At 35.6% G+C, this 15704-nt stretch overlaps 1 protein-coding gene across 1 annotated transcript in view; it reads left to right on the top strand.

The window, feature by feature from the left end:
* The window catches only part of ZNF148 (zinc finger protein 148), a 46864-nt gene extending 35185 nt beyond the window's left edge, over nt 1-11679 (top strand). Inside the window, exons 4-7 of the mRNA XM_065413254.1 lie at nt 250-373; nt 1021-1104; nt 8422-8540; nt 8822-11679. Of these exons, the coding sequence (XP_065269326.1) occupies nt 250-373; nt 1021-1104; nt 8422-8540; nt 8822-10417 (1923 nt within the window). The 3' untranslated portion in view covers nt 10418-11679. The remainder of the gene's footprint in view (nt 1-249; nt 374-1020; nt 1105-8421; nt 8541-8821) is intronic.
* Nucleotides 11680-15704: the final 4025 nt, after the last annotated feature.

Below are 15704 nucleotides of genomic sequence, written 5' to 3'. Positions count from 1 at the left end.
CATCAATTGCTTTTGTCTCCAGAAGGTGGAAATATCTCTTGACAACTGATGATACACAAGTTTGGAACAGGCGATTGTTGCAAATGTAAAACCAAAATCCTGTCGGTGTAGATTTATAGAAGTTAGCACTATTTTTACCTGAAATATTTGAATTTTCTGCATTACAAATTTATTTTATGTTTTGTTTTGTAGTTAATAAAACATCTTTAGTGGGTAGTGTGAGAACAAATTTTACTTTTTTTAAAATAGATCCTTACAATAAATGAGGATGGATCACTTGGTCTGAAAACCCCCAAATCTCATGTTTGTGAGCATTGCAATGCTGCCTTTAGAACCAACTACCATTTACAGAGACATGTCTTCATTCATACAGGTACTGCTTAACTTCACTTGTCTTTTCTACTATGTAAAGATCTGTTTACTCACAGTAAGAATGTTTTCAGCTCTATGCGAATTTCAGTTCTAAGAGTGTAGGTTACTTGGCATCTAAGCTTAGTGATTCCATGCACCAAAGTGTCAAAAGAATACCAGAAAAAAATCAACATATGTTCATTAAACTGAGGATATAACTGTTTACAAGGTTTCTTTTCTTTCTTTATCAGAAAGTAATGGGTTGACTTGTAGCCTAAGTGCCAAAATTGACCCCTTTGTAAAATGTGCTCTAGATGCTTATCTGCCTGATGAGATATCTCTGGTTCGGAGAAATGAAAAAGGTACTTACCATTATAATAGCTTGCCGGAACCCAAAATGCAGACTTATGCCAGCATCATGATTGATTTTGTTCTTGAGGAAATTACAGCCATTTCAGCTTCAACTCCTCCATGTTTTTGTTAATGTGACTCATGGGGAGAATTTTGAAGTCCATATAGTTAGTAGGGATAAATTTTTTGGTATTAGACTATTTTGGAATTCGCTCAGATGCTGGTTTCTTATAGACAACTATTTTATTCCTCAAAGTAATCATCAGAAACAACAGTTTGTAGTTATTAACTTATGGATGTGGAATTATATTGTTCAAGGTGAAAAACCATTTCAGTGCAGTCAATGCGACATGCGTTTCATACAGAAGTACCTGCTACAGAGACATGAGAAGATTCATACTGGTGAGTATAGTGCCTTGAGTATCTTTATTGGCGTGCTTAAAGAACTGTTTCCCAAATCAGGCCAGGTTTCCAATAATAAGTGTGCAGCTTAATAGCCTGTTGGAGTTTGTTTTGATTTTAACATATATGATACAAAACATTTAGAAGTGATTTTAGTTCTGTGCTTTAGCCTTGCTTCTCTTTTCTTTGGCTGCAAAGTGAGTGTAAACTGTAGTGAGCAAATGTGGGAATTATGATTTGCCACTGTGGGACTATTTTAAGAAGAATACTTAAAGTTTGTTTAACAACCATGATTTTTTTCAATCTTCTCTTTTGTCATATAAAACTGACTTTTTCACTGGGGTCTTCATAGCTTAGAAGATTGCTTATTTCCTATTGAATTAAAGGAAAACTATCAGGACTGTAATGGCCAAAATGCCTAACCCTCGAGGTATTAGCATCAGCATTACTTTTCACTCTATTTTAAAAGTTTTAATGCAGAATTATTCTAATATATTTTAAAATATTTTATATGTATATATATAATAGGTCAAATAAGGCCCAAATTTTAAAACAAATGAGAGTTAGTTTATGCGCATTTGTTTATTTTTGTCTTATTGCAATGTGCAAAACCACATTCTCTAACAGGTTTGGCTTTATTGGGTTTTTGGCATTTTGGTGCATGGCCTTTCAATCCCTCTGTAAATATTTTGTGATATGGTCCTTTTGGACTGGATGCCAATTTCTCAGCCTCTTTTACAGAAAAGCAGAGCTGGTGAATGTGCACAGTGTTTCTTGGCTGTAGCATTTAAATAGATATGAATGCTACTAATGTGAAGGTGTGTGTATGAAAGCTGAGAAAGTTAAAAACTCTGCAAAATGAATTTTTGAGCAGTGTACAGAGAGTTACATGCACAAGTACCCTGTTGTTAATGGGATTTCTGTGTCTTATGTTGCCATGAATCCAGACTTTGGCCAGTCAGCCACAGAAAAGTCCCGCATTCTTTTTCTGTCCAATGGCTTTGCTCTATTCCTAGTTTTTCCTCTGGCTCTGAATTGGTGAACTTCACTCTGGAGAAACTGCTGCCTTCACTCTTTGTAGATATTATTCTTGTCAAGAATGGATCACCCCCCCCCCCCCAAAAGAAAAAAGAAAGCAGGAAAGGGTTTAAATGTTGTCACATTTTGCAAAATCATTTTTTCTGCAGATTATTCCCTGTAGATAGCTTCGAAAATGAGCTGAGTACAAGCATTATATAAATGTCACTAGTACAGTATTTTTGAAATTCAACATTTCCAGCCCTAGAGAGAAAGTTGCTATGTTGCTTTTAGTGTTGGTTTGTTTGTTTATGGCAACTCTTGCATAGGTGCGTTAGTCTTTTGTGTATAAGAGGGAAAAAACTGCAGTCTTAACAAATTAACCTTACTGTTTGCTGAACTTTTGGAAAAATATTTTCCCCCTCTCCTCAGCCTCCTACTGACTTGCATAGTTTGGTAATTTTCTCTTGGAACTGGAATAGAGGATTCTAACACCATTAGAACACTGGTGTTTCCCAGATGACAGTTAAATGAGTGCTTAGGACAATCTCCACTGGGGTAATTCTCTGCTTTACTGAGCATGCAGTCAGTAGGGGCTGCCTTGCAATCTTAATAAGTCCCAGTGAGCTGTGATTATTATATTTATATGGCTTATTTGAAAAAAAGGAAAGAACTTTTTTGGTTGTCTTAAAAAGTTTTCTAAAGTTCATTTAGTAAATAAATAGAAAATGTAGTGATGGAACCTCTGGACCTGTGTTATACAGGAGGCCAGACTAGATGATCACAGTGGTCCTTTCTGGCTTTATAATCTGTGGATTTTGGTGTCCTGCCCCAATTTTAGCTTGGCTCCTTACAGTCTACATACCTAAAAATTCTTCTGTATTTTAATTTAGATATGGTATTCTTTACCACTGGTCCTAAATTGTTGTCTAGTGTTGCGGTATGCTATTCAACAGTTGCATACTGGGATCTTCCAAATAATTTACATTTTAAGATTGCCTTCTAGGGCTAGAAGGTGAATACTGTCTCCATGATTTTACTCTGGAAAAAAAAAAAGTATTTTCCTTGGACTTCAACTTCAGTACTGTCATAGATGCTTTATAGTCTGTAAAGGGTGAGAATCCATGGGAAGTATTTCTGCCTAGCTCTCCCTTTCTCTTTTGTAAACAATTTTGGTTTTCTTCATTTCCCAACCCTCAAATGCAGTAGGTTTGATTTGTCTTTATTGCTAGTGAAATGATCCTATATTGTTTTTCAACTTTGGTACAGTGTTCAAAAGATTAAATAGTAACAGAATGTTTTTTTGCCTTTTTAAGATTTTTATCCATTCTCCAACTACCTGTATTAAGATTGCTGAAGACAACACTAACACAGTCAGTAGTCCCATTAATATCTTTGTAAAAGCAGGGAACTTAGAGGTGCTCCAACCAGTAGCAGTAGGTAGGGTTTCTGTTCTTGGAACTATTGCCTCAAATTAAATACTGTTCAAAGAAGGTAGGAAGTTATCAATCAACAGCCCTTATTCTGTGTAGGGAATTAACAAGTTGCATTAATACAAAATCATGTTACCTAGAAACAGCCACACTCGGGAAGAGGGTGATAACCATAAAGAGCAGCTGCTAGTTGTAATTTTTATTATTCTGCTTGTTGCTAATGATACTGAGAATCAACATTCAATTTGTGGGAGGAGGGAAAATCATAAGTAGACTACTACTTTGGTGTTCTTAGGTCACTGGCTCCTGAAGAGAACAACACCACAGACTTTCTTCAAATCTCTTCTGCTTTGTTTTCACTGATGGAGATTTCTGCACCAGCTCCCTACCTCTGCATTCTTGCCTCACGTCCTAATTCTTTAATCCACCTCACTTCACATTTTGAGTAGACATTTCCCTAGTTTAAGAGAAGAAGATTGTGTCTTAATGATCTTATCAATTCACATAATGTGTCCTGGTTCAAAAGTTGGATAGAATTTTACAAAAAAGTCTACCTCAAAAAATAGATAAAATAGTCTTGGGACTAACAAGACATCTGCCAAACATAATTGCTCTATCACTCTGCTTTGATGTTGCTTGCCTTTTCTATTCCTTTGTCTAAATTTTGTGTTTAGATTGTAAGCTCTTCCTAGGCGTTTGCTTGCATAACAGTTAAGCGTCCTGTTCACTACTCTTTGTAGCTGCACTTTATAAATACATTTTAGAATTAATATTAACAGACCTCCAGTACAGACATGTACAAAACATCTGAGATGATTTTTCTTTTATACGATTTAGATCAATAACCTGCATAATATATTGTACATTCCATTTAAGTTATTCCTTTCCTGCTATATGCAGTCTTTTCCCACTCATTAACCCAGTTAAGGAAAATATGTCCTCACTCTTTCCCTAGTTTAAAGAAGAAGATTGTGTCTTAATGATCTTATCAATTCACATAATGTGTCCTGGTTCAGAAGTTGGATAGAATTTTACAAAAACATCTACCTTCAGATTTCAGCTCTGTAAAATGGTTTACAGTAGGCATCAGATCATCTTAAGACTAGAAGAATTTTCTGATACATTTTTAATACTTTTCTAACATACTCATCCTTACAGAGATTTAAACCAGAGTTAACCGTGGTATTAACTTCACAGACTCACCTTCACAAGGCATTTCTTAATCTTATCTGGAAGAACATTATGCCACTCTGCTGAATAATATCATCTTCCTAGATGTAGCAGCTCATTTGGGAATAGTTTCTTCAAATCAAGATTCCTGCTGTTTCCAGTCAAGATCTAGACAGAAATAATGTTTAGATTTGAAGGAATACTTAGTGTATACTCGCAAAGGCCCCAAATTCTCTCTTATGATCTGACCCATTCACACTTTTCAAATGTTGTAAAGGGGACAGATAACTGGCAGTGTAACCTACCAGCATATTTCCCCATCTCACCCCGCCGAGGGCTTACCCAGTAAGAGTAAAGCAGTGTAAGGGCTCTACAACAGTCCATTTATGGAGCCCCTGGGGCATGCTTAGGGGTGAGAAGCATGTGAACAGAGCACTCTATGCTCCAGCCTTTACGGGCTGGCAGAATGACTTCTACAGGGATGTTAAAGCTAAAATAAGTTTGAGCTTTCTCTAGTGTTCCCATTTGGGCTGCAGAGGCCAAAATGTGGGAGGCAAAGCCACCTTTGCGCCAACCCCAGAGTTAGGTTTTAGAGGGGGACTTAAATGACAGTAGGGAGGGCATTTGGTAGACAAGAAGCAGGAAGTTGTTCCAAAAGTAGGGACAATGTGATAGCACAAAATTGGGAATGGTAGGAAACAGGAAAAGGAAACAGCAAGGAAAAAGGATTGAAAGCAGGATAGGGAATTATGGGAGTGATATGGAGTTTAAAACTAGAGCAGAAATATAGATGGGACAAAATTTTTAGGGCTTTGAAGGTAAAGGTGAAGTTTTTGAACTTGATTCAAGAAGCAGGTAGAAGGTTAGGCAAAAATACAATAGTATGGTAAAAGTGGTATAAACACCTAGATAAATAAATGTGAAAGTACTGATCTGATTACAGTGAAAGTGGAGAGAGATCGAGAGATCATTTTAATAATGGCTAAACTGAGTAGACTGGAGTTGGAGAGGTACAAAGCTAGAAGGCCAGAGAGGAGAAACGTATGATATTCAATACAAGATATGACCACGTTATGAGCAAGTGGGTAGTGAAGAAAACCAGATTTTGGTGATAGTATTAAAAAGGAAGAAGTAACAAAGGTTAGCAAGAGACTAGATGTGGAAGGAGGAAGAGAGAACTCAAAGACGATACTGAGCTTGTGAGCCTGGGGGGAAGGAGCAGCAAAGAGCGCTCAGGATGGAAAATAAGTTCAGTTTTTGAGAGAATAAATTGAGATGGCATCAGGCCATCCAAGAGGAGGTATCTGAGAAGCACTGGAGATGCAAGACTCAGTAGCTGGCGTTGGAAGTTATCTGCATAAAGGTGAGAGATGAAACCATGGTAGCTGATGGGGTCACCAAGAGAGACAATAAGATGATTTAAAAAGGTCTTTTCTTTTCTAGTTTCTATGAATCAAATTTCCATGGTTTTATTATAGGTGTGTCTAATTATATAATTGAAGAATAATAATACTCAGAAAATTAAAATGTAAGCTTCAATAGTAGGCTACTTATAGTAGATGTAGAATCTGTTCACTACATGGATATTGGAAGAAAGGTTACATAGAATGTATACAGTTTTTTTTAATTCTGCATCATCTATTCGGAATTCTAAGTAATAATGACGTAAAACTGCAGTACTATACAATTTTAGTGTCTTATATGAGGCTTTAGCCATGCCACCCTCATTTACATTAGTACTGGGATGTGGTTAAATTCCTCTATATTGAGTGGAAAATATACCTCTGAATATCAATAAATTCATAACTTGGTAATAATGAGAACAGATAACACAGTGTCACATAACCTCAGATGGAAAGGGTGGAACAATCTAAACCTTACTTCTAGAAACAAAGGAAGGATGCCAGTATTGTCTGCAATAAAAAACATTGTGTTGTTTTCCAGGACCAAAACCACTTTGGCAGATGCTGTCAGCAGAATCCCTGTTTTCTATCTCATTAAATCACAAGATTGCATAATAAATATTCAGAAAAAAGAACAATCAGTCACATCAACAATAAATAAGTTTGACATTGGAGAACAAAACGATAACCACATTCCAAATGCAGAGGCTTAGATATGGTTATTGAGAAGTGGTAGGACTGCTATATTATTTATGTCTAGATACTGTAATTCCTATTTCCTGAAGAGATTTACATCTATACAGAATCCACTCTGTATTATAATACCCAATTGGCCAAGATGATACTGGTTTAATTTATTTTTTTTAAATTTAATTTTGCCCCAGTCTCTCTTCATTATGAAAGATGGAACTTTTTTCCTGGACAAATACCAGGATCTCAGTAATTTTTTCCTTTTAAAAAACTAGTTTATATGGGAATATGTGTAATTAATTAGGTATCGGGGGTAGCCATGTTAGTCTGTATCCACAAAAACAATAAGGAGTCCGGTGGCACCTTAAAGACTAACAAATTTGTTTAAGGTGCCACCAGACTCCTTGTTGTTTTTGTAATTAATTAATTCATTCATTCATAAAGAGTTATGTGCCATAGCTTTGCAGATTGTTTTATTAAAAAGACAAGATTTCTGCCTTTATTCTACAGTCTTGAAGCCTTAATATTACATCTATAATGCAAGAGATGTCCTGCTCTTCAGGTGAATTCCATTGAATAACAGTGAGTTCCTGTAAAAGAGAGACACTCTGCAAGACAGGTAGATTTTTGTTAGGCTTCATCAGACAAACATAGACAATGAAGATAGCAAAAGACAAAAGTTAAAACAAAGAGAGATAATCAGGGTTATTTTATAATGTGAATGGATCTTTGTAAATTTTGTTTATTTTTAAATAAGAACAAATTAGGCGAGACGTATAGGTAGCACTGGAGTGGAAGTAGCATTCAGAATATGTTGTCTGAACAAATGAATAATGTGACAAAGGGAAAGACTTCCATTTCCATTTGCCAGAATGACTTTAACTACAGAGATTTGTTGTTTTTATATTTAATTACAAAAAGAAAAGGTCAAGTGAACATGCCTTTTACTTATTATTGGAACTATTCTAGAAATCAAACCAAAATGCTTAAATTGTTTAGGGCCATTATTTCAGCTTTTCATACAGATATGGAGAGAAAGAAGAGGGAGAACTATAGAAAATTACACAAATATTTTAAACATTTTTAACCACTGACATCTTGAAAATTTAAATTGCTTTTTTAGAAAATGGAGTCAAATGGTGCAAGGAAGGTGAAAGAATGTAGGCCTTGTCATCAGTACAGTCTTCTCATTGTCCTAAATATGTATTTTTGGCAACAATTCATCTTGAAATATATTTTTCTGTCCATGCAATCTTTGGTAACACTTTGATGGATTTACAATACATATCTGCACGTAGGGAACAGAGATGGTAATAGAAACTGGTTACTTAAAATTTCCCCTTTTTTAATTAGAATTTCTTGGTATAATATTCCCTTTTTGCTTTCCTTCATGGTATTCTTGACATATTAATGAGTACTAGGGAAAATTGAGACTTATATGAATGAACACAGATTGCCTTTTCAACAGGAGCATAGTAAATCCTCTTCTCTGTTACTTCCAGTAGAGGCTAGTAATATTTGCCAAGGTTACCGTATGGAATAACCCTATGTTTTTCTGTTTTTATTTTGTTTAAACTATATTTTAATATAATGACTGTTTTTAGGTGAAAAACCATTTCGCTGTGATGAATGTGGTATGAGGTTCATACAGAAGTATCATATGGAAAGGCACAAGAGAACTCATAGTGGGGAGAAGCCTTACCAGTGTGAATATTGTTTGCAGGTAAGATGGTTAATTGAAATAATTCACATCATTTTAAAAACTAAAATAACAAACCTGATTCTAAAGTAATACACATAAAAATTTCTCTAAATGTTGAAGTCTGACAAGCCTACTAATCGATGTAGAAAAAATTATACTAATGCAAACTGAATGTATGTTATAGGGCCAGCCTTCAGTTGAAGTGGCCTGAACTGTGTGTGAATTAATGAGTAAATTACTTACAATCAAAGATGGCTTTTCTTATTTATATATTTTTCTCTAACTTAAAATATCCTCTACAGTACTTTTCCAGGACTGACCGTGTGCTGAAACATAAACGTATGTGCCATGAGAGCCGTGACAAGAAACCTAATAGAAGTGCCACCAAAGTTGGCCTTTTGACATCTGAGGAAGATCCTGGCTTCTCTACACCGATGAAAGACAGCTCCTTGCCAAAGAAGAAAAGGCAGAAAACAGAGAAAGCAAAGTCTGTGGACAAGGAAATTGGAGATAAATCAGAACAGAAGAAGGATAAAAATGACTACTTGCCTTTGTACTCTGCCAGTGCTAAAGTAAAGGATGAATATATGGTGGCAGAATATGCTGTTGAGATGCCACATTCTTCTGTCAGTGGGTCACATTTAGAAGATGCAAATTCTGGAGAAATACACCCACCTAAACTGGTTCTCAAAAAAGTTACTAGTAAGAGAAGTCTAAAACAGCCACTTGAGCAAAGTCAGACCATTTCACCTTTATCTACATATGAAGAGAACAAGGTTTCAAAGTATGCCTTTGATCTTGTGGATAAACAAGGTTTATTGGACGCAGATGGTAATGCTGACATTGACCAAGTTGATACTTTACAGGAAGGACCCAGTAAACCTGTACACAGCAGCACTAATTATGATGACGCAATGCAGTTTTTAAAGAAAAAGAGGTATCTGCAAGCGGCTAGTAATAATAGTAGAGAATATGCCCTGAATGTAGGTACTATAGCATCTCAACCTTCAGTAACACAGGCAGCTGTAGCAAGTGTCATTGATGAAAGTACCACAGCATCCATATTAGATTCACAGGCACTGAATGTGGAAATTAAAAGTAACCATGACAAAAATGTCATCCCAGATGAGGTGCTTCAAACCCTACTAGATCATTATTCCCACAAGGCTAATGGACAACATGAAATATCTTTCAATGTGACGGATACTGAGGTGACCTCCAGTATATCAATCAATTCTTCTGAAGTATCTGAGGTCACCCAGTCTGAAACTGTTGGAACAAGCTCTCAAGCTTCCTCATCAGATAAAGCCAGTATGTTACAAGAATATTCAAAGTTTCTACAGCAAGCGTTGGACAGAACTAGCCAAAATGATGCCTATTTGAACAACCCAAGCCTTAATTTTGTGACTGATAACCAGACTCTTACAAGCCAGCCATCATTCTCTTCCATAGACAAACAGGTCTATGCTTCTATACCTGTCAATAGCTTTCGATCGGGAATGAACTCTCCATTAAGAACAACTCCAGACAAGTCTCATTTTGGACTAATGGTTGCTGATTCCCAGCACTCTTTTCCCTTTTCAGGTGATGAGGCAAATCATTCTTCCTCCTCCTCTACACAGGACTTCTTGGATCAAGTGACTTCTCAGAAGAAAGCAGAGGCACAGCCTGTCCATCAGGCTTATCAAATGAGCTCCTTTGAGCAGCCCTTCAGAGCTCAATACCATGGAGCAAGAGCTGGAATATCACCTCAGTTTAGCACTGCCAACGGACAGGTGAACCTGCGAGGGCCAGGCACAAGTGCTGAATTCCCTGAATTTCCCTTGGTGAATGTAAATGATAATAGAGCTGGGATGACTTCTTCACCTGATGCCACAACGGGCCAGACTTTTGGCTAAGAAAATCTTTGTAAATAATATTGGCACTTTAGAACAGATCTGTCAAGAGTGGGGTTGCTCTGTATAAGATGGAGTGCTGTACAGCTTTTAAGAACGTTGTGTTATAACAAAAGTAAGCTGATATAGCAAGATCAATAACTTCATTTTTGGTTAGTCCACCAGTCATTGAACTGCCTTACATGTTGTCTCCCCTATAAAAGGCAGTTTATTACTCACTTGTTCGAGACCAGAAACTTGCTCTTTTACATACACTTAAATTTAAAACAAAACAAAAAACCCCAGGTAAGGTTTCCTCCCATAATAGTTTCCTATTTGGTTTCATTGTACGTTCTTGGGAGAACAGTAATTGTCATATTGTCATTTTCTAAGCTTGTCAGTGTAGTCATTGCTCTTCAGTAGGGAACCTAAATATAGTAAACAGAATAAACTAAAAGTTTAAATGTCAAGCGATTATGGCTAAACCACATTGGTGTATTCTATAGAAATACCCTTTCTTCCCTCTTTCTTAAAATGAAGTATATGCCATATGCCCTTTATTTTTGCTTTGCATTACACTGAGCTGTGTTTTGGAGGAAAAAAGTAATAATAAATTCTGATAGACTAACTCCATTATTTAAAAGTCTAATTAATTTAAAATACTTTAAAAACTTTTTTAGCAAAATATATGTCTGCTAATGCATTTACTTCAGTCCTGAAGTGTGTTGCATATTTCTTTGTACAGTTGAACCTAGACATAACTTTTTATGATTCTTTCACATGCAGATATCAAGATTTTGAAGTTTTAGTTAAAATACTCTGTAGATTACATTCCCGATTACACAAAGCTTACACAAATTGTGTATTCCAAGATTTTAAAGCTTAATTGTACTTTACCCTGCATATTCACAGTGATTAACAAAGAGCACTTAGATTCTATTTGATATTTTTTGATTTCTCAAAGAATAAAAACTATTTTAGATTTTTAGGTCTGATATGGCTGCATCATTATCATCTCATACAACACTGATTAATATTTTTAATATAAAATGAGATTGGAATTTCTTAGCTTCTGTAAAAACTGGTTTAATTTTCTCTATCTAGAACTTTGACAATTCAGATAATTAAACATACTAAAGCATCCCAATAAGCTGAAGAAGTGGGCCTTCTAATTGCATATCTTTTTAGCGATTTCTTAATGAACAATGTTCATTACAATTTTACCAACCAAAACTGTTGACTAATGCTAGTGAACAGAATTTTTTTTCAGTATAGATGAATGATCAGAAGCTTTTGTTGCATTTCACAGTATAAATAAACTGCAAACTTTATCCCTGTACCATGAATATGTTTTTTTAATAGTACTTTGGCTTGAAGTATACAGTAAGGTACGATAAATAGTTCTGTGTGCATTTTTAAGGTGGTGAAATTGGAATAACATAAATGTGTTGTATAGTTTAAGTTAACAATTTTAAATTTTTGAACTTTATGTTCATTCTTTTGCACCTTTCCCCAGAGGATACACGGTCAGGTAGTTTAAGGCAGTTTAAATCTAATATTGTAGGTTGATTAACCATTAAGTGGGGATACAGATAAGGATGCATACATCCCTTTACAGCACTGTCCTTGGCTGACATCTCTCAAATGAAACCATCAGCTCGGAGAGGAGGTTGAGCCCCATCGTACTGAAGAACATCCTCCCCTGCCAGCAGACTCGAGGAGTGGGAGAGTGCAACTTACCCATTCCCAAAATACTAACCACATATTATTGTTTTGCATCATCGTAGCTGCAGTAACTCCCTTGGGCCCATTTTAGGAAGAAAGTTCATCTGGAATCCATAGACTGCACCTCAAGTGGCCAGGGAGATCGTTTACATGAGCTTCCTGCATAACTCATTTGTATACAGTGAGACCAGATTCTTATTGCCCTGTGATGGCCTTAACTATTCTTAGGATTCATTGGCCCAATGTGCAGCTGTTTTATGATGCTGCAAGGGGTTATATACCCTACCACTTTCTTACAGTAACAAGTCTGAAGATTTGGCCCTGAGTTAAGTAGAAAAATAAACATCAAGAGAGAAAAGCGAAATCATTGTACAATATTAGTGATACATAAGGAAACATCTTTAAAAGAATATTTTTAACCTGGTTGTGTCCCTTGAAGTTTTTTCTACATTATTGTTTTAGTCTCCTGTCCTACTTGCATAGACATACACATGTGTATGGCACCTAACTCACAACAAGAAACAGCCTATCATGAAGCAGATATCTCATTTCCATTAAATATTACTTCCGTCACATCCTAGCTTTCACTGTCCCCTTAGATCTACATCGGCATCTTTGGTTTAATATCCCACCATTGCAAATATATGTCCATTTGTTTACCATTGTTTTAAGAAAATTCCCTTGGGGCTAAATTATTACAGCACTTAGTTGGACACACAGGGAAATAAGAGGGAGTAAGGCCTACTCGGTCCTTGCCAGATTGATGACTGGCTATGTTGGAGAGGGCAGGGGCTACTCTGCTGATACTCTGTTGTGAGAAAGTGGCTGGGGGGGGGGGAGAACCTTGGCTCCACTCTCTCTGCACACTAGCCAGAATAGTTAACTTTGTGCATAGTGGTGAGTAAGGTGTTTCACACAAAGGGTGAAATAACTTGCTTCTCCCCAGAGGAGGAATTGTGGTTCCCGGGGTCACAGTTCATTCTCTGGTGTGTTCCTGGGGTATTACAGCTGTGCTCTGTGACGTAGGGCAAGATGTAAAGTCCCCACTCTGTCCCATGGTGATTATTTTGTAGACTTACTTTATACATATAGATAGAGGCAGTACTAATAGTTAATCCGTGGAAACTTAGGCTTTTTCTACCTGGAGAAATTTACCAGCAGAATTCTTCCAATATGATTTTGTTGCTGTAGTTATACCAGTATTGTTCTGCCAGTAAATTTCCCTCTCTAGATAAGCCTGTATTTTTAACAAGTTCATCATTTAAAAAAATATTTTTCCCTTCAACATGTTTTATTGTTTTACATCCTCACACACACACACACACACACACACACACACACACACACACACACACACACACACACACACACACACACACACACACGTACGTGCTTCCCCCCTTTTGATCTGGCAGATGTTTATTCTCATCTGGGCCCCCTATGTATTTGAAAGAACTAAAAATGAAAATGACTTTTTCTTCGCTACATTGTTCATGTACCAGCATTATTAAGCCAGCACACTTTTGGGAATAGCATTTATATCCCAGCAAGCCAACAGTAGAAGCTCTTACATTATTTTAGAAGTTGTGAAAGGTATGGATGTGTGCGCGTGTAAGGTGGAATCTTTTATGGCTGTTTTTTTCTGTGACAGAGTAAGGATAAATGAAAAACGTATATTTAGAAAATTTAGGGCATTTACTTCCAGACTATAATAATTTTAAATAGATAGTATTTTGGGCCTAAATTACTTGACAGTGTCCCTTTGAGCACTAGTCCTTTGTTATGTTTTACCACGATTATAACTAATAATGAAGGAATTGGCTTGCAATGGTATATTAGTAAGCATCTACATTTTCTTGTACTGGTTTGAGAGTGAGTTAATCATAAATGATAAAGTTTGAAGAGGAGGATAGAATTGTGTACTACTATACACTGGTCTTATAAACAGTAATATGAAGAATTTAAATCAGACTTTAAAATGAATTTTTTCATGGTCCTGTGTGTTTCCTGGTGTTGCCTATGGGAAAATTATGGTGCAAGAAGAAAATACAACAACCCCTAAAATACTCATGGTTGTTTAACATTTTTATTACTTTTTATATTTATATTGTAGGTTGTCAATGGTTTGGAGAAAGGGAGCAGTTCAGTGATAAAGGGGAAATACAATAAAATCTTTCTAATTCGCTGATTGCTAATTAACGCACCCCCTAATTCTTACACATACAATCTGCTTTCTCCCGACTCTGCAAAGTATTAATAGTAAAGTACTGTAGTGAAGTCTCACTTTAATAAGTCTGTTACTTCAACCAAGTATACTACAGAACATTTATTAGTATACTCTGAAGTAGTATAATGGAAACTAACTACAGTTGTCGCAATAAATGAACGAAGTACATTTTGTGATGTGATATTCTTGCCTTTGTTTGCTTGCTCACTTGCTACTTCTCAAAATTCAGTCATTTGTAATGGTTTTCCAAGTTATTACCGTGCATTAATGGGGTTCTACTGTGGCTTTTTCAAAAATGTTTGGTTTTCCCTCTGAAAAATCTGGATATAAACAATATATTCTGTGCTTGTTTTGATTATTTTTAAGTTAGCCTCATGTGCAGCAAAAAGTTGAAAATGACCCAAATAATCTACTTTGAATTTTGCAGTATTGCATTATTCTGTGTATGTAAATTTGCAAACTGAATTTTCTTGTTAGTTTTTTTTTTTTAAATTAACTTCATTACAAATTGCAGGGAAATTCCTAATATTCCTGGAATACATTTGGAAACTTTAGCAGGGAGACATATGCTTGTGCTATGGTTACTTGAGTTGGTACCAATACACATGTGGACTTTCAAATTATGTGGTCAATACTGAGGCAAAATAATAATTTTATGCTTTATTAGTGTTAAAAGTTCTACTAAATGGAAGCCTTGTAATTTTGAAAGTTCATTCATTTTATGTTGGTGCATGTTTATGTTAAGCATGTAACACATTAAACTAGAATTCACTTTTTCAAAGAACTTGTACTAAGAAAGTATTACTGTTAATGAAAAACACCTTTAAGTTTAAATTTGAACTTTTGTTCAGTTTTAAATTGCTTTAAGTCAGGGAAATAAATTTTATAGTTGCTTTTGTTATACTCTGCATATAAAAACCTTATGTTTCCTTTTAAAAACGATTTCTTTTCTTAGGATACACAAATTGAGGCGAGCAAACATTTCTAAGAGTTGTTTCTTGCTTTCCTTAATCCAATGGATGGAAAGGTAAAATTGTGTAAACAACATTATTTTATTTTTTTATGCAATATCTTGCTGTAAATATGATTTATCAAATAAGGATGTACCTATGATTGAATCTTTGATTCTGCACAGTTAGAGTTTATATATAAATATAAATGTGTCTTGACAATCAAGGACTTATGTCAGTCTTCCTTTATGATGTTTATTATTGTTATGCATTCCATTTGTTTGAATTGAGTACCAGTGTGGAAATCTGTATTGTCTGTAAAGTATGTAATGTTTTTATAGCTTGTTTAAAAAAAAAAAACCCACAAAAATGCTGTAAATATATACAAACTGATCACAGTACTGCTTTA

Source organism: Emys orbicularis, chromosome 11 (assembly GCF_028017835.1).
Source record: "Emys orbicularis isolate rEmyOrb1 chromosome 11, rEmyOrb1.hap1, whole genome shotgun sequence".
NCBI lineage: Eukaryota > Metazoa > Chordata > Testudines > Emydidae > Emys > Emys orbicularis.
This window is presented reverse-complemented; position numbering and strand designations above follow the sequence as displayed.